Consider the following 20,037-nt stretch of genomic DNA (forward strand, 5'->3'; position numbering starts at 1 on the left):
GTTGGGTTTGTGGGTGGGGGGGTAAGGGGGTGGGGCTGGGTCTGCAGGGGGGTAGGGGTTGGGTGTCTGCACGGGGTGGTAGGTGTTAGGGCAGGTCACTGGTGGAATGGGCCTGGGGCGATAACTGCCCATGCCCGTCTATGGGGTCTGGGCGAGGGGCGGCCCCGGTTTCCCCGGAGGTCCTGTCTCCCCCAGGACGCGTCCTCCGCGGCCGCTGGTGGCGGGGCCGCAAGATGGAGGGTCCGCCGCCATGTTGTTGGTGCCCCCGATGCCCCTGGGTCCCGCGGCCCGACGGCAGCGACAGGCCGCGTTCCCTAGTCAACAGGCTGCAGGGATCATTCGCTGAACAGATAGCAAGATTTTAAAATAAACCTCTGAAGTGCTGTAGCTTTTTTTTCCCCAATTCTCTTTAAGCTTAGTAGTTATAAAGATTATGTTTCAGATTTGTAGGTGGGTTGAAAATGAGTGCAAAATGAAGACTATAAGGGTAGACAACACCTTGAGAGCTTTACAAGAGCTAAAAGTTTTTTGACTCACTCTAACCAGTATAAACTAGCCAAGGTATTTGTGGTTTGTGGTATCTTCCGTTTATTCCGTTGTAAGAGTGAAAAACAAAGTACACACTTAACCCTGGAGAAAATATAGCTCCCTAATAATTTCTTTTTCTTTTCTCTTTTAAATATTTTTTTAAATTTATATATTCATGATAGAGACAGAGAAGCAGGCTCCCTACAGGGAGCGGGTCGGGGACTCGATCCCAGGACTCCAGGATCAGGCCCTGGGCAAAAGGCAGGCACTAAACCGCTGAGCCACCCAGGGATCCCCTCTTTTTTTATTTTTTTAAAAAGGATCTTACTTATTGGAGAGAGAGAGAGAGAGAGAGACAGCACAAGTAGGCAGAAGGGCAGAGGGAGAGAGAGAAGTAGGTTCCCCCTGAGCAGGAACACACAGGCATGCACACCCCAACATGGGGCTCCATACCAAGACCCTGGGATCTTGACCTGAGCCAAAGGCAGATGTTTAACCACTGCTGAGCCACCCAAGCACCCCTTCCTGATGATTTCTTATCAGTTAGAGTAGCTCCAAAAGAGTACAGGAAAGAGAGTTAAAGATAGTAAGAAGAGATAAAGTAGATGAATAATAATAAGCTGTTGATAAAGGGACCAATAACATGGAACAGACTGGTGTGTGTGTGTGTGTGTGTGTGTGTGTGTGTGTGTGTGTGTCTCCCTTAGAGGCAGAGGTTGAATTAATCATAATCCTGGTTAACACCATTCTCACTCATCTGTGCTGGATCACTCTCTTGACGATTGATTCTCCTCTATTCAAACTTCCTTTTCTTCTCTCTCTCTATTTTTAAAGATTTTATTTATTTATTCATGAGAGACACACAGAGAGCGAGAGAAGCAGAGACACAGGCAGAGGGAGAAGCAGGCTCCATGCAGGGAGCCTGAGGTGGGACTCGATCCCAGGACTCCAGGATCATGACCTGGGCCAAAGGCAGATGCTCAACTGCTGAGCCGCCCGGAGGTCCCTTTTCTTTCTACCTCCTTAACCAACAATCATTCCAATAGATCTAATGTGCTTATCGGTATGCATTTCTATAAAGCATGAATTGGTCTGTTGTTTATGTATTTTTAAATTATATAAAAGGCATTGTGTTATAAATCAGTGTTATCTGGCTGGTTCCCAAATTCTTTGTTACTGGTCTATGTTAAGATAGGCAGAAAAATTGAGGATTAGCATGTAGAAACTTTTTTTTTATATTATCTTTGCTCAAATTATATTCACTGAACTGCAATTTTATATCTTTGGGATCTAATAATAAATGTTAGGGCCTATACTTTATACATCCTTACTTTTTTAAAATGTTACTCTTCTAGTAATTTTTAAATTTCATTTTAGGATCTATAGGTCTGTGGTCGTTTAGAAATTTAACAAAACGGGTCCTTTACTGCAAATACTTTGAGAAACACTGCCAAGGTCTTCATTGTACTTGCTATCTTTTTCATTCAACAATATGTTAAGATCTACCCCTAATCTAAGTACTTTATAACTTCTCTTGATTTTCTTTTGAAGCCAAGGGTTATAAAATAAATACTTTTTTTAAAAAAAGAAAGTGAATATTACTTGGTTTCAAATCTTGTGATTTTGTTTATTTATTCATGAGAGACACAGAGAGACAGGCAGAGACACAGGCAGAGATAGAAGGAGACTCCCTGTGGGGAGCCTGATATGGAACTTAATCCCAGGACCCCATGATCATGACCCAAGTCAAAGGCAGAAGTTCAACCACTGAGCCACCCACGTGCCCCCTAAATCTATTTTTAATTAATATCTAAATTCATTGCATTATAGTCAGATAACATAATCTTATAATAGTTTTTCTTTTCTTTTAAGATTTTATTTTTAAGTAATCTCCACACTTAACATGGGGCTCCAACTTACAACCCCAAGATCAAGAGTCGCAAGCTCTTCCAACTGAGCCAGCCAGGTGCCCCTTGATATTTTGGTTCTTGAGAGAGAGATTTCACAAGTTATTCTGGGACAGAGGAATTATCAGAGATTTAATCGATCCCCTGAAAGTGCACATAAATCATAATCACTCCCAACAATGATCTACATACCAGAAAACTATTAATATTTTTTCCCTTAAGAAAGAAAACAAAATAAAGATAGACAGTGATAAACATAAGCTTTGGTCCAAATGGCCCTGTAGCCATGGCCCCTTACAAGTACTAAATAGTAGACTTGACCATTGACTTGTAGAACACTTCTCAGTATCAGGTTTGAAAGACTTTTGGGAAGGCTGACTGGCACAATTTCAAGCTTTTGCTTATTCAGTTTAATTGGGAAATATCTGAAGGTACAAACTGAGATAAATTCTGATTCGTGACATTTAATTGGGTTTACAACTGTATCAAAAAGGTGTTTCCCAAATCCAATTCCAGTATTCTTGCCCCACCCCCCCACCTCCACCTTTCCCAGATCCTTACCCAGCTTTTCTTTTACTGGCAACTCCAAAAGCCCAAAACAACCTCTGGTAGAAGGGAAACCTCCCTAAATAAATCTGAATGTTGACTCCCCCTAAATAAACATGGATAGATTCCACTCTTGTGATGAAAGTGGACTCTTCCAAATCATCAGGGGCAAATAGTTAAAGTGTGACTTTAAAAAAATTGACCTAACTTTAAGAGACCTTGGACTGGCAATGTTTTCCTTCCTAATTTGCTCTCCTTACATCACAAAGCTGTGGTAAGAGTCAAATGAGAGAACATGAAAATTGCTTCAGAAATAAAAATAAATAAATAAATTGGATTTTGCTGTTAAGATTGGCATTGCTGCATGGGATTTGAATCCAATGCCAGTTGAGCTTGGCAATATAATTTTAAAACTTTAATAATTCTTGCTTTTATTTTATAATGATATATATATATGTATGTATTTTTGCAAGAAAGTTATAAAGATACTGCAGAGAGTTCCATATTCTCATCACCCAGTTTCCTCTCCTGCAAACATATTACCCTGATTCATTTGTCAAGACCATGAAACTAACTCTAATAGTTACTATTTCCTAACTGCCACACTTTATTCCCTTTCATCGGTATTTACACCAATGTCTTTTTTCTGTTCTAGGATCCTGTCCAGGATATAACATTACATTTCGTTGCCACATTTTCTTCATCAACTTTCTTAACAGTTTCTAAGCCTGTCCTTGTTTTCCCTGACACTGACAGTTTAGAGGAGTATATTCTGCTATAGTAGTCAGATATTTTGTAAAAAGTCCTCCAAATGGGGCTTCTCTGTTGCTATTCTCAGTATGTTTTTGTTTACCTAAGCAAAACTTTACCCAAAAGCATTCTTTAAAATGTCTTGGTTTTACTATGGAATGACCCATTTAAAGCAGGTTCCTGGGATGCCTGGGTGGCTCAGTGGTTGAGCATCTGCCTTCCGTTCAGGTCCTGATCCTGGGGTTCTGGGACCGAGTCCCGCATCAGCCTCCCCACAGGGAGCCTGCTTCTCCCTCTGCCTATGTTTCAGCCTCTCTCTCTGTGTCTCTCATAAATAAATAAATAAATAAATAAATAAATAAATAAATAAATAAATAAATAAATCTTAAAAAAAAAAAAAGGTTCCAGGGCACCTGGGTGGCTCAGTCATTAAGTGTCCAACTGGGTTTCTGGCTCAAAGTCCTGAGATCAAGCCCTGCTTCCAGTCCCATGCTCAGCAGGGAATCTGCTTGAGGTTCTCTCCCTCCGCCCCTCCTCACTTGTATCACCAATCTCTCTCTCAAAAATAAATAAATATATAAATATTTTTTAAAAATAGTTCCAATAAGAATCACAAAGAAATTTATTTTGATAATTAAATTATTCATACTTTTAATATAATTTCTTGCTGTGAAAAGTCTAAGTTACCTAAAAATGCTATTTCCCCAGACCTTAATATATCATTTTAAATCAGTACCAACTGAAAAAAAAAAATAAAAAATAAATAAATAAATCAGTACTAACTGATATATCTTGTTTGATAATCTTTAATAGAACCACAGTGAAACCAGCAAAGAAGTGTGCCAAATTTAGTGGACTTAAGTTGTATGATGCTAGAATGAATCCATGTGGTTGATATTAACACATCAATTAATTATTCATCTGTATAATGGTTTTACCTTTCAAAAATAACACTTATATTTTAATGCATGCTCAAAACAATTTGATAAATTTACTAAAGCACACTGTAAGTATAATTAATTTATCTTGAAAATGAAGTATTTAATGGACAACACAGTTAAAAACTGACAAGAAGTAAAAAAAAAAAATGACAAGAAGTAAAGCCATGGGAAAACATAGGGACCTCACTTTTACCCATCTTTCTTCCTCTCCCTCCTTTTTCCTCCCTCCCTCTCTCTTTTTCTCTCACACATACACACATGTCATATACACACATACTCAAAACTACTTGATGGAAACCTGATTAAAAGTGCTTAAGTGGGTCACCTGGCTGGCTCAGTTGGTAGAGCATCCAACTCTTGATCTCAAGGTCGTGAGTTCAAGCTCCATATTGGGCATGAAACCTATATTAAAAAAAAAAAAAAGAAAAAATATTTAAGCAGAAGACCATGAAAATAATGCATCAGGACAGAGGGAGAGAGAGAGAGAGAGAGAGAACTATTAATATATTTTTGGAATGTTTTAGAATTTGATTTCAAAAATACTAAAAAATCATTCCATTAAATGGCTATTAATTTGGAGACCATTCAAATGTAACAAAATAGATTTCTTTTCTGCATAAGTAGATTAAAGAGAAAAATGCAGTGTGATAGACACATACGAGATCAAGGAAACCATTTTTTTCTCTCTCCTCAGTTTTGTAAATCCAGTTCAGAATCATTTCTGTATGTTTAAGGAAATTCCCATCTTTTCTCTAGAGCTATAACTTCCAGGGAGACCATCTGGAACCATCAGGGTACTGATGAGTTCTGAAAGTAAAAGTCCCATTAGTTACTCTTACATATATCATCAACCACTCATTCACCTTTCACAGTAAACAGCTTGGTTAAAAAACAACTTTTGCAATACCCTTGAATGCAGGAGACAAATAGAGAAAATCAGATACACAAAACTAAGTAGCCTTCCCATTGTTTCCCAGTGAATCCTTTATAGATTTAGTCTCTGCTGTAAGACCTGAGTCAGAGGCCCTGAAAGAGACTGTACCAGAATTGGCGAAATTTTCATAATTGAGTTATCTCAAATTTTAGAAATTAATTTTAGTACTTTCTAACTGTGCATTTAACATTGTTTTGATAAAACATGTCCTGTCAAAGCGCCATTATCTTCTTTTTATTAGGACAATAATAAAATTACAGATTCATATAGATTTATGCTAGAACATAGAGTGAGGGCAGCCCCGGTGGCTCAGTGATTTAGTGCCGCCTTCTTCCCAGGGCCTGGTCCTGGAGACCCAGGATCGAGTCTCACATCGGGCTCCCCACATGGAGACTTCTCTTTCTGCCTGTGTCTCTGGCTCTCTCTCTCTCTCTGTCTCTCATGAATAAATAAATAAAATCTTTTTTTAAAAAAAAAAGGACATAGAGTGAATATTTTTCAGAAACATCTTGCATTTTTTAGACCTGAATTAAGTGTGATATTTTAAGAAATATTTTATATGAAATGTAATAGAAAGTAATACAGAAAAGATTCTCTGCTCTGTGTTTCAACAGTACTTTGAACATACATCACAGAATTTTTTCTAATGTTTTGCATTAGGTTAAACCATATGAAATTGCAGGTATTCATCATTTGGATCTACAAAAATGCAATTTTATGTGGTTTACCTTCTTGGTGGCATATGTATTTGATTTGCTCACCAATTTTTTTTTAAATTTTATTTATTTATTTATTCATAGAGACAGAGAGAGAGGCAGAGGGAGAAGCAGGCACCATACAGAGAGCCCGACGTGGGACTCGATCCGGGATCTCCAGGATCACGCCCTGGGCTGCAGGCGGCGCTAAACCGCTGCACCACCGGGGCTGCCCTTGCTCACCACTTTTAAGCAACATGAAGATACAAAACTATACATGCATCATTTGCCTTTCTATTTCAAGAGCATAGCATGCAGGGCTGACAAATAGTAGACATGCAATAAATGGTTGTTACATTTAAACAAGTAAATAAGCGAACTCTCTCAGAATTCAATACATTTCAAATAAATGGGTAAAGAAAGGAACGTTTTCCTACTTCCATGGGATGCAGCCCAGAGAAGGACAAATATCCCATTCAAAAGAAAGCTGGAGGGGTTGTTTTGTTTTGGTTTTATTTATAAGTTATGTTGACACAATGGCAAATATTTAGATGACTGGATATGTATTTTACTCTTCATGCATAAGTTTTGATGGGTAGACACCGTTTAAAACTGAAACATAATTATAGCTACAGAATTTCTATTCTTTTTACATACATTATATACCATTTCAGTCCTGCCAGGTATTACTGCATCACAAATACATGGATCTCTGCAATTAAATAATTTTAATTTGTGGAATATATTATTAACTTCAAAAGGATAAATAAATGAACCATTTCTCTCATTGGAGCTAAAAAAAATTAGGATATAGTCATCTCTGGGAAAAACACAATACTATTCAGAGATTGTGGTTTAAGAAACTGGAAATTTCTCAGACTTTTCCCCCACATTTTTATACTTGTAAAAATAACCTTATTGTCGCATGCTTTTATTTTTTTAAAAATATTTTATTTTACTATTTATTCATGAGAGACACACAGAGAGAGGCAGAGACACAGGCAGAGGGAGAAGCAGGCTCCATGCAGGGAGCCCGACGTGGGACTTGATCCTGGGACTCCAGGATCACCCCTGGGCTGAAAGCCAGCACTAAACTGCTGAGCCACCCAGGATCCCTATGTCATATGCTTTTAAAAAATGATACTCCTTGTATTATTTGTCTCCTGTTCATCTCTTGGATTCCTGGCTAGACAAAACCTACTTCTCCATAGGTTATAATACATTGGGAGGGAGGGCCCAGCCTGGTAGGGTTCAGTCCTGCAGGCTCAGGCCAAAAGAACGCCTCACAAAAAATTCCTGGTTACAGAATTCTAGCACTGGAGAGAAGACATGGGAACTTTCAATTTTGTGGCACTGGGACATTCTAGGAACAACAAAAATGACCATTTCTGGGTCTTCTAATGTGTATATCCAAGTTATGTGCCATTTTATATAATTCTCACAGGAACCCTGCAAGATAAATATTGCCATCCCCATCTCACAGATAAGTAAACTTGCTCAAGGAAGCAAGTTTGGCTAAATCTATGTGACTTAGCTAGAATCCAGGTCCCATTCTCTGCAAAGGCCATTCTTCTTCCAGTGTACTGTGCTGCCACTGTGACAGCCTTTCATTCCTCCAACAAATACTTATTAGTGTTTACTCTAGGCCTGATTTTTTTTTTAAGATCTTATTTATTTATTTGAGAGAGAGAGAGAACGTGTGCAAGAGAGCACGAGTTGGGGGAGGGGCAGAGGGAGAAACAGACTTTGCTGGGCAGGGAGCCCCACATGGGGTGGTGACCTGAACTGAAGGCAAACACTTAACCGATTGAGCCACCCAGATGCCCCTCTATGCCTAATCTTGTACTAGGCAGTGTGCCTTGGCCTCATTAAGCTTAGTTTAGGGGGACACAAACAAATAACTTCCCAAAATATACATTTTCTTGATAATGTGATAAAATATGAAGGGATAAATACATGAAGTGATAAAATATATGATAAAATATGAAGAGAAACAAAACTTTGTTAATGGTATGGCTGTTCTGTAAGTAAGCTGGTCCAAGAAGGCCTCTCTGAGGAGATACTGTTTGAGAAAAGACTTGGATGTACTGATTCTTTTTTTAAAAAAAAAAAAAATATTTATTCATGAGACATGCAGAGAGATAGGCAGAGACACAGGCAGAGGGAGAAGCAGGTTCCTCGCAGGGAGTCCCATGTGGGACTTGATCCCAGGACCCCAGGATCAGGACCTGAGCCAAAGGCAGACACTCAACCACTGAGCCACCCAGGTGCCATGGGACAAAACATATTTAAATGTATTTGCCATTTTTTCTGAAATTCAAATTTTACTGGGCATCCTGGTTTTTTGATGTACAGATTCTTGAGGGAATCATGGAACAGCAATGAGAAAAGCTAAAGATGGTACCTTGGAAATGCCTTGATGTGGCTCAGAACTGAGGCATTCCACCAAATGAATGCTTTCTGTTCAAACTGTTTTCTGTTAACTTACTTTGAATTCGATTATGTTCAACCGAATCACCTGAAGCCCACCAGGTTACTCTCTAGGAGCATCTTCTATATACTGTGTTCACTTCCCAAGAGGAACACTTTCTGCGAGCAGACAAAGTCACCTGAAGAGGTCAGGCCTCCCTCAAGTTTCTACCCATGCCTGGCATTTTGCCAGTTTAGTCACTGCCAATTGAGAGTAACTCAACTTTCCATGGAATCACTGTCTTCCAGAACCTGGATGGGCTCTAGGGTTCCCTTTTGCAGCTGCCTCTAGAAATCCAAGAAAGCAACATCAGGAGTGAGCTTGATCAAAAGAACATTCCATAGAGCAAGCAGTGAAGGAGGGTGCTGCCTTGTACCAGGACTTTCATGCACTTACAGCAAGCTTCACATGCCTATAGTGCCTGAGGGCATGGTGGGTCAACTTTGCCCTCATGTTTTCTTGCTCAGTGAGGGCCCATGCCTTTTGGGACAACAGAAAGACCAATTAAAATATGTCCATTCTCAATACTGTGATCTAGTGAGGGATAGTACTCCTATAGTGATAAATGCCATGAGTGGTACATGGTCTAAAGAAGTATGGAAGAGCAACAGATTGCTTTTAATTGGAGAGATGGAATCAGGTATGATGTAAAGTGTCTAGCAAACTCCGTGGCACTTACCAAACACTCAATAAATATTAGGTATTACTATTATCAGAAATGACTTCACATAGGGAGCAGAATTTGAGGCAAAGTAGGTTTGCCAGAAAATTACAAAATGCACAGTTAAATATGCATTTCTGATAGCACTTTTTAGTATATGTATGTCCCAAAGATTGCATGGAACAAAACATATTAAAATGTATTTGCGGTTTTTTTTTCTGAAATTCAAATTATACTGGGCATCCTGATTTTTTGTTTGCTAGATCTGGCCAAGGACAGTTTTCATATGAAGATGAAAAGCAGAGAGAGTAGACTGGCATGTCCAAAGACACAGACACAGGAAAGAAATGGTATTTTTTCATGGCACTTTATGTTCTCTAATAGCTGTTAACACTCACTGAGTACTTCCTACGTGGCAATCACTGCTCTGAGGGCTTTACAAAGATCAACTCATTTGTTCTTCATAAAAACATGTAATTTGCCCCAAAGCACAGAGCTGGAAAATGGTGTAATTGAGATTATGAACATAAGATGTTTGGCTCCAGGGTCTACTGTCTTCATCATATTGGATAGAGGAAAAGAATCCATTCAAGGGGGATCCCTGGGTGGCGCAGCGGTTTAGCGCCTGCCTTTGGCCCAGGGCGCGATCCTGGAGACCCGGGATCGAATCCCACGTCAGGCTCCCAGTGCATGGAGCCTGCTTCTCCCTCTGCCTGTGTCTCTGCCTCTCTCTCTCTCTCTGTGACTGTCATAAATAAATAAATAAATAAATAAATGAAAAATAAAAAAAAAAATCCCTTTAAAAAAAAAAAAAGAATCCATTCAAGGTAACTTATAGAAGGACTTCAGGGTCAGCCTATCACTACTGTCATTTTTTGAATATTTATTTATTTATTTATTTATTTATTTATTTATTTATTTATTTAAGAAGAGGGGGAGGGACAGCGGAAGAGGGAGAAGCAGACTCCCTGCTGAGCAGTGAGCCAGAAGCAGGGCTCCATCTCAAGACCCTGAGGTCATGACTGAGCCAAAAGTAAGAGTCAGATGCTCAGCTACCTGAGCCACCCAGGTGCCCCCACCACAGTCATTTTTAAAAAGTCAGATCATCCAACCATAATTCCTACACAAAGTGAAATATTTGCCAAATCTCTGTCTGCAGTGGCCTACTGCTAGCCTGCCTCAGCCACCCTCCATATTGTCTCAAGTACTCCAAGTACTCGAGCAGGGGTACATCTTCCTATGTTTTCCTCTTGCATTTCTAAAGTCATCCTGTTCCTGGAATGTGAGGTTGTCCTGGAATTGCCCCAAGGTACCTTTGCAACAGCTTATCAAAAGCAAACAAGCATGGGGGAATTGAGCAAGAACTTCTGGAACACCATCCTTAGAGAAGCAGCAAGGGTTGTAGAGCGCATGTGGACTGTCTAAAGAGGACAAAGATAATGATTAATCAAACCTCCTTGCAGATTTAAATAGTGTAGGAACTAAGAGTGGAGGCAGTCTTCCTTTCTTTCAGCTGGAGTGCTCCTCAAGAGCGAGCTCCACCCTTAAAAAAGATGTTTTCTGCGAAGATCTTGTGCCTGGTCCTGAGTGTGGTGGGCACAGTCTGGGTATGGCCGCCTTTACTTTCTCTTCTTGCTTTCTCTCTGGTGTTCATTCTGCAAAACGCTTGCAGGTCTGACTCAGTCTTAAGTTTGTCCTTACACACTGTTGACTTTATAAGCTCTATGTCATGGAGGCAAGTTCCTAGATGAGTCTGACACCTCAAGAGTAAGAGGGAGACTTAACTGGGTCAATGGATAGAAATTCACAGGGGAAGCTTTGGTATCTGTAATTCAGCCTTACGACATTGTTTATTTGTTTTGAGGGAAGAAATCTTTACCATCTTTGTTCCAATAAAGCCTTGGGATAGTTCATGCTAGCTAACAGAAAAAAGCATTCTTCTGATGAGAATTTTAGAAATCTAATGATTAATTTATTGCTAGTTGTCCATAATAAGCAGAACAGTGGTTTAATGTAGTTTTCTGAAAGGTTGTTTGTGGGTGTGGGTGTGTGTTTTTAAAGAAAAGCAAATTAGTTGTCTTTGAAAACATCTTACAAACAATATTTTATTGCATATTACATAGTCGGGAGAGATTAATTGAGAAGGCAATATCCTTTTTTGGGAAGGAATCTTTTAAAATAATTACTAAATATTGCTATAATTTCTAAAGTTTGACTCCAGAGACCTATAGAAAAGAAGAGAAACTTCATTCAAGATGCTTTTGAAACACTTAGATCTTATAAAAACATGATAAATATGTTTAAGAAACTCAATTACTTTCAGGATATGAATTATTCCAATTTTTTTCTTTCCCTTCACCACTCATAAATCCTACTATCAGAGCAAAAGAACTAAAGAGGATTTCTAACCTAATATTCTTCCTTATAGTAAACTAATAAGTAAAAAATTTGGAAGACTAACATCATTTACTAACATGATATGTTGGATATCTCTCCCTTATTGACATAAATATTGAATTTTGCCTATTTTTATTGTTGTGCCATTTTATTCTGAAGTATGTTTGAATTTATAATTTTATTTCTTAAAGATATTGTACTTGTTCCTTTAAATAAACTGTCCTTAATTGCTGATTTATTTATTATTATTCTTTTTATTATTAGGATACTTTAAAAAATGAGACAGCAAATATTAGGTAATTATAAGAATAAACTATTCAAGGGAGTACCTGGTTGGCTCAGTCGGTAGAGGATGTGACTCTTGATCTCTGGGTTGTGAGTTTGAGTCCCTACTGGGCCTAGAGAGTACTTAAAAACAAACAAACAAAAAGAATAAACTATCCGAGATTAAAATAGTCATAGCAAAAATCCTTGGTATGTTAGTGATACAAAATAAAAATAGCTAAAACTTAAAACTTCTCTTGATTTATTAGGATGTAAAGTCTAATTGGAAGAATATTTTTTTTTATTTATTTATGATAGTCACAGAGAGAAAGAGAGAGAGAGAGGGGCAGAGACATAGGCAGAGGGAGAAGCAGGCTCCATGCACTGGAAGAATATTTTTATGTCCTATTTCACTTCATAGGTCACAATAGAAATTTTTTTAAAAAAATCTGTATTTCTGATTAGAGGGTGCTCAAAAAAAGTTGTCAGTCCATTATTTTTCTTTCAGTCTACTCTTTTGCATTGCAAAAGGAAATTATTAAAATTTCCTTTATATTCCTTTATATTAAAGGAATATTAAAATATTAAAATTCTTTTATAATTAAAATTATAATTATTAAAATTATAAAAGGACATTATTACATGAGCGGGTAACCTCAAAAGCATTTTCCAGTCCTTATTGGCCACATTTGTATCCTTGGTATGCTCTTGCTCAAATTACGGACCCATAAGACCCAAGTAGAAACTTGAAGGAGAGAGAAATTAAACTAGGATAGTAAAGGTTTTGTCCTACTAAAACAGAAATTATAAGAGAAAGAACTCTGAATTTTCCAAATACCCTTTCATCTCCAGACATTACTGAAAATGAAAAGGTAAATTTAAATTATTTTTGTTGATTCAAATATTTTCTCTTCTATAATAAATCCTTTAAAACACCTAGCTTCATTAAATGCTTGTTTCATGTCCAACACAGTTAAAAAATGTCTATACCCTGTCTCCTTCAATTCATACAATTCCATGAAGTAGGTATTCGGATTTTCAATCAAAATGTAAGAAAACTGAAGCTTGCAGAGGCCCCAGAGCTGGTGCTCTTAATCTCTGGGAGAACCCTCCCCTCCTTGGGATTTACAGGCTTGACAGTGTCTTCTCCTTATCTGCCTAATGCTGTTCTCTTTCGTGTGTATGAATGAATCCGTAAAGACCACAAGTTCCAAGGAAAGTGAATTTATAGCCGAAGGAGGAGGTGTACGTGGCCCAAGAATTGTGGAAAGACAGCAATCTGCCTGCAAGGAGACAGATTGGCCCTTCTGTTCCGATGAAGACTGGGTGAGCAATGGGCATAGGGAGAGGGATAATCCTCCCCTGTGGTGCTAGAATTGTGCACAATCTGACCCAGTAGGTCACAGAAAACTTTGCCAACGGGTAATAATCTAATAACTCATTACATGCCAAATTAAAAAAGACAATTGGAAAGTAGCCTCACCATGAGAGCACTATTTAAATTACCTCCCAAACCCTGGGTCATTAGTGGGATTAATAGCTTGGATTTTAGTTGCATGTTCCAGCAAATGCCAGGAACCTGAATATTATGGCTTCAAGATTTTGTGGAGTCTAATTTATGGTTAAGTGGAACTTCATTCCAGAATTTCTTTCTCTATGACCTATGACTAGTTCTCTCAAACCACTTTTTTAAGTCAACAGATGATCAGAGGATGTTGGGGAGGGAGGGGCAATGGGAGTCACATGGAAACCTTTAAAATTGTACTGGATTCAAGATAGAGGCTTTAATATAATTTTCCCCTTCCCTTCCAGAACTACAAATGCCCTTCTGGCTGCAGGATGAAAGGGTTAATCGATGAAGTCAACCAAGATTTTACAAACAGAATAAATAAGCTCAAAAACTCACTCTTTGACTATCAGAAGAACAATAAGGACTCTAGTTCATTGACAGCGAATATAATGGAACTTGTGAGAGGGGATTTTGCCACTGCCAACAGTAAGTAGTAACATCTGGGCTTTGACATTATAGCGCACAACAGAGAAACAACCAAGGCCCTAAATAAATACACTGCTTCCTTATGGCAACTTCCAATTGTATTCCAAAGTACTTAAGATAGAAACACATGCCTTCGCGATACCCTGAATTTTAAGGAGGGGCTTGCTTTTTGTAAAAGGAACATTAAAAAGGTCAGTTTAGAATTAAAAACAGTCAGTTTAGAATTGTTTAAAGTCATGGAACTCCTGGGTGGCTCAGAGGTTGAGCATCTGCCTTTGGTTTAGGGTGTGATCCCAGGGTCCTGAGATCGAGTTCCACATCGGGCTCCCCGCAGGGAGCCTGCTTCTCCCTCTGCCTGTGTCTCTGCCTCTCTCTCTCTTCTGTCTCCCAGGAATAAATAATCTTTTTTTAAAAAAAAATTGTTTAAAGTCACAAAATTAAGTCTGAACTTTGTATTGAAGACTAGAATTTATGCATGTTCTTCTTTTAAGAGTATATACTGAAAATAAGATGAGCAAAACCTTTTGAGTAGATCTTGTTTCTGTCTTATAGAGGATGGAGAAAACTGAGATCAAGGGACTTACTCGAAGACACAAAGCTATCATGTGATGAGGCTGGGAGTTCAGTTTACAGACTCCATCAGGCTGTTCATGTTTTGTTTTTTTCAATTTAAGATATAGAATCATGCTCTGTATTCCTCACAGAACTATGACTAAGTCTCATTAGGACTAGGAAACACTGGATTTGCTCTGAGAATGGGAAGCAAGTTTAGTGATGGCCTAGCTCCAGAAGCTTTGACTCTATACCTTTAGGGGACACTTAACTAATTTAAAATCAACAGTGCAACAGCAATGGCAGGAGAGTGATCCTATTGACCTGAAAAAAGAAAATCTCAGGAACAATTTCAGATCTATAGGTAGGAGGGAAAACTCAGAAAATCCAAGACGATGTTTAAGTATGTTATCATATTATTTAGCAATATGTTTAAGGATATGATGGTTAAGGTTAAGGATATGATGAAATAGTTGAAATGCAATCACATTTAATCTCCTAATTATACGTTTAAAATTCCAAAGAAATTTCTTCCGCATTTATTTGGGTTACTAATTGCTAGTAGACAATCTTAACTGACAGCTATGGATGACTAAAGAATATAACATTGTCCAAACATCAAATGCCTATTAGATTGGGAACTCACAAATAAAGTGTCCATAGGAAAAAAATGTTATTAAAAGGGAAAGGATATTTATGAACAAATTTCCTCCTTTTGCTAGCTATTATAAGCAAATCACTTAGCTGTTCCTTCACTATCCATACTTTTTTTTTCCCAGATAATGATAATACATATAGCCAAGTGTCAGAAGATCTGAGAAGCAAAATTGAGATCCTGAGGCGCAAAGTCCTAGAACAAGTACAACACATCCAACTTCTACAGAAAAATGTCAGGGATCAGCTGGTAGATATGAAACGACTAGAGGTAAGCAAGTATGTGGCTCTGACATCAGATTTCCTTGTCTTTGAACAGCAGGGTAAAGGAAGGCGATAGTCATTCACTGAAGGCCTACTGTATGTAGAGCAAAGTGTTACATCCCTTATGCACCTACAAAGCAGGTATTATTTCCCCCACTCTACAGATGAAGAAAAAAAAAGCTCAGTGATATAAGTAAATTTTCCAAGGATACACAGTTAGTACATTTCAAAAGGAAATATTAGGTCCCCGCTTGTCTTGTTCCAAAGCCCTGACAAGGCCATGCCTCTGGACCTCTAGTCGTCGTCTCACTTAAGGATCAATTCATCAGTGCTTCCTTTCAGAGGGAATAGCATCTTACTCTTGATCTATTTTAAGGCTAAGATGAATCCAAATAGCTCCTATTGCTTATCTGGCCTAACTTTACAAAACCTAATGTCTCTTCCACTGAGGGCATGACATACATGATAAATAAGAGTGTTGATTGGTAGGTCTCCAAGTTAGAGAAATGAACCCAGTTCAGTTCTGCTAAGAACTTAATAGGCATATATTTTTTAATTTATATCAACCTCTTTTCTTTACCTTTCTCCCCTTCTCTCTAGGTGGACATTGATATTAAGATCCGATCTTGCCAAGGGTCATGCAGTAGGGCTTTAGAGCGTAGGACAGATCTAAAGTACTATGAAGATCAACAGAAGCAACTTGAACAAGTCATTGCCAAAGACTTACTTCCACCTAAAGACAGTCAATACTTACCACTGCTAAAAACGAGCCCAGCTCCAAATATGCTTCCTGGGGACTACAAGAGCCAGCTTCAGAAGGCCCCTCTAGAGTGGAAGGCACTCATGGAAATGAAGCAGATGAAAATGACTCTAGAGAGGCTTGATAGAGATGGGAATGCCCGAGGAGACACTCCATCTCATGGAACAGGATCAGTGCCTGAAAGCCCCAGGAACCCTGGGAGCTCCACCCCTGGAAGTGCTGGCACTTGGAACCCTGGCAGTGCTGGTCCTTGGAGCTCTGGGAGCACCAGGCCTGGCAGCACGGGGCCTGGTAGTGCTGGTACTTGGAGCACCAGGCCTGGCAGCACTGGGCCTGGCAGTGCTGGTACTTGGAGCTCCGGGAGCACTGGGCCTGGCAACACTGGACCGGGCAGTACCGGCACTTGGAGCTCTGGGAGCACCGGGCCTGGCAACACTGGACCGGGCAGTACTGGCACTTGGAGCTCCGGGAGCACTGGGCCTGGCAACACTGGACCGGGCAGTACTGGCACTTGGAGCTCCGGGAGCACCGGGCCTGGCAACACTGGACTGGGCAGTACTGGCACTTGGAGCTCCGGGAGCACCAGGCCTGGCAACACTGGACCGGGCAGTACTGGCACTTGGAGCTCTGGAAGTTCTGGCTCCGAAAGCTTTAGGCCAGGTAGCGTAGGGCATGGGAACACCAGGCCTACCAACCCAGAGTGGGGGACATTTGAAGAGGGGGTGTCAGGAAGTGTGACTCCAGGGTCAAAGAATGAGTTCCACACAAGTAAACTGGTCACTTCTAAAGGAGAGAAAGAGCTTCTTATTGGTAATGAGAAGGTCACCTCTAGTAGCACAACCGCCACTCGTCACGCATGCTCTAAAACTGTTACTAAGACCGTTATAGGTCCAGATGGTCGCAAAGAAGTGACAAAAGAAGTGGTAAACTCCGAAGATGGTTCTGATTGTGGTGACTTATCCCATACTTTTGCTGGCAGCCTAGATGATCTCCATGCTAGGCACCCTGATCTAGAGAGTTTCTTTGGCACCTCAATTGTTAAAACACCTCCAGGTATACTTTTACCCTCGCGTAAAGAGTTTGACCATAAGACCCACATTATGGGCTCAGATTCTGAGATATTCACAAGCATAGGGGCACCTGAGTTCCCTTCCAGTGGTAAAACTTCAAGTCACAGCAAACAATTTGTGGCCAGTAGTACGATTTACAACAGAGGAGACTCCGCATTTGAAAGCAAGAGCTATAAAGGGGCAGGTGAGGCCGGAGCGGAAGCGGAACATGAAATCTTCAGAGGAGAATATAGCATCAAAAGAGGCCATGCTAAAGCTCGCCCTGCCAGAGGTATCCGCACTTCTCCTTTGGGGAAGCCTTCCCTGACCCCCTAGACTAAGTTCTCTATTCTTGCAATGCCTCCCATGGCACCTTGAACCTCTTTCCTAGCCCTCTATGACACTTTATAGAAATTACACCTTTTGTTTGTTTGTGTTTGGGGACTAGACTGTAAGTTCCATGAGGGCAAGGGTTTTGTCTATCATGTGTATTCCTAAATGCCCAACAGTGCAGAGAGTCATCACTCAATAAATGCATGTCAAATGAATGAATGAATCCCTCCGAAATTCCATTTCAAGTTTGTCTAACCAAATTCTTTCGCTATTCAAAATGTGTGCTCTTGCAATTGTCACCCAATTCATTAATCGTATTTTTAGTGTGTGTCTCAGTTGACATTGAGATCAGGTTAAAAACAAGTTATATTAGGACCAAATGATGCCTAGATATCTTTGAGGTTACTTGCTGTTATCAGTACCGGCAAGTAAAATTTCAAATCCATTGGAGAAAATCCCCTTTGCAATTTATAGGTATAAATGTCACTCACTTGCATGAGTTTCATCCCAGTGTAAGTGTGTCCTTTCCCCATGGAGAGAAGAAAGGAAGGAAGGAAGGAAGGAAGGAAGGAAGGAAGGAAGGAAGGAAGGAAGGAAGGAAGGAGGAAAGAAAGCCAGTATCTTCCTGTCTTCATTTAATCTGGGCCATGCCTATCTTTGTAAAGTTAAATGAGAATAAGTTCTTCCAACCAGCTTAATTTTTTTTTTAGACTGTGATGATGTCCTCCAAACACATCCTTCAGGTGCCCAAAGTGGTATTTTCAATATCAAGCTACCGGGATCCAGTAAGCTTTTTTCTGTTTATTGTGATCAAGAGACCAGTCTGGGAGGATGGCTTTTGATCCAGCAGAGAATGGATGGATCACTGAATTTTAACCGGACCTGGCAAGACTACAAGAGAGGTTTCGGCAGCCTGGATGACAAGGGGGAAGGCGAGTTCTGGCTAGGCAATGAACACCTCCACTTACTAACCCTGAGGGCCTCTGTCCTTCGGGTTGAATTAGAGGACTGGGCTGGGGACCAGGCTTATGCGGAATATCACCTGAGGGTAGGCTCTGAGGCAGAGGGCTATGCCCTGCAGGTCTCCTCCTACGAGGGCACAGCAGGGGATGCTCTGGTGGAGGGTTCTGCAGAGGAAGGAACAGAGTATACCTCTCACGCGGGCATGCAGTTCAGCACGTACGACAGGGATGCAGACCAGTGGGAAGAGAACTGCGCAGAAGTCTACGGAGGAGGCTGGTGGTACAACAGCTGCCAAGCGGCCAATCTCAATGGCATCTACTACCCTGGGGGCTCCTATGATCCAAGGAACAACAGTCCTTATGAGATTGAGAATGGAGTGGTCTGGGTCCCCTTCAGAGGTGCAGATTATTCCCTCAGGGCTGTTCGCATGAAAATCAGGCCCCTGGAGACCAGGTAGGAGTGGAAGTGAGAGTAATCTGTTTTCTTTGTTTAGTGAGGTGAAGAAAAAAAAATGAGGAAGATAAAGTAGTTAAGATTCTTTACAATCTACTAAAAAAATTCACAGGTGCTATTTTATTATTCCTTGTACTGTATCTAAATGTAACTGAGACATATTACTGCTTTAAAGAATAAAGTTATGTGAGCTTTTTTATCTTGAAAGGAACTCTGGGTTTTCAAGTTTCTCTAAGGGTACACCAAGGAACACAGGCAGAAGAAACTCGATGGATGCTCCTCTCTTTAACCCTTAAGGGTGTTCTTTTGAGCCCTCCTCTCCTCACACCACTCGAAGTCATAGGGCCACTGTAAAGAAAAAAGTTATTGCATCCGTTTTGTTTAAATGGGTTGAAACCAATATTTTAAGTGACAAATCACTGAATTGAACAATAGCTGGCCTTGGTAGAGGGACTTAGAGACTACGAAATACATCCATCACTTCTGTTAGCAAGCAAGTCCAGGAAGGCAGGAGAAGCATTCTTTCCTAATAGAAACAGAGATCTATTCTTTATGCTTTTCGTGAAGACCATAATGCACATTTATTTTTTTCCCCAGAGGCTGACAAGTCTCTTTCAAAAACACATGGCATGAAAAAAATGCATTTAAAATCCTTTAAACGTTTATAAGTATTCAAAAAACACTACTACTGTTAATGGATTCATAAATTCAGTGTATTTACACTGGTCAGTATTTTATTTGATGTATGTCACATCTTTGATCTTGGCAGCCTTGGCTCCTGCCCCCTCATTTTAAACTTATATTCTTTCTAGAGGACTACTTGCCATTTGCACTTGAAAATGTATTAAAATACTCCAAGCACACTGGGCTCCCGGTACTTTGCTCTCCTTTGCATAGTCTTTACTCCAGTTTAACTACAT

The 20,037-nt window shown here is 39.8% G+C and overlaps 1 protein-coding gene across 1 annotated transcript; it reads left to right on the forward strand.

Moving 5' to 3' along the window:
- The first annotated feature begins 10,914 nt into the window (after window positions 1–10,914).
- FGA (fibrinogen alpha chain) lies at window positions 10,915–19,324 on the forward strand. The gene is made up of 6 exons (XM_055336202.1): window positions 10,915–11,039; window positions 13,294–13,419; window positions 13,906–14,089; window positions 15,421–15,566; window positions 16,160–17,660; window positions 18,412–19,324. Exons 1-6 carry the CDS (start codon window positions 10,986–10,988, stop codon window positions 19,119–19,121), a joined length of 2,721 nt encoding a protein of 906 aa, XP_055192177.1. The 5' UTR covers window positions 10,915–10,985; the 3' UTR covers window positions 19,122–19,324.
- Window positions 19,325–20,037: the final 713 nt, after the last annotated feature.

The sequence above is a fragment of the Nyctereutes procyonoides genome, unplaced genomic scaffold (genome assembly GCF_905146905.1).
Source record: "Nyctereutes procyonoides isolate TBG_1078 unplaced genomic scaffold, NYPRO_anot_genome, whole genome shotgun sequence".
Classification (NCBI taxonomy): Eukaryota; Metazoa; Chordata; class Mammalia; order Carnivora; family Canidae; genus Nyctereutes; species Nyctereutes procyonoides.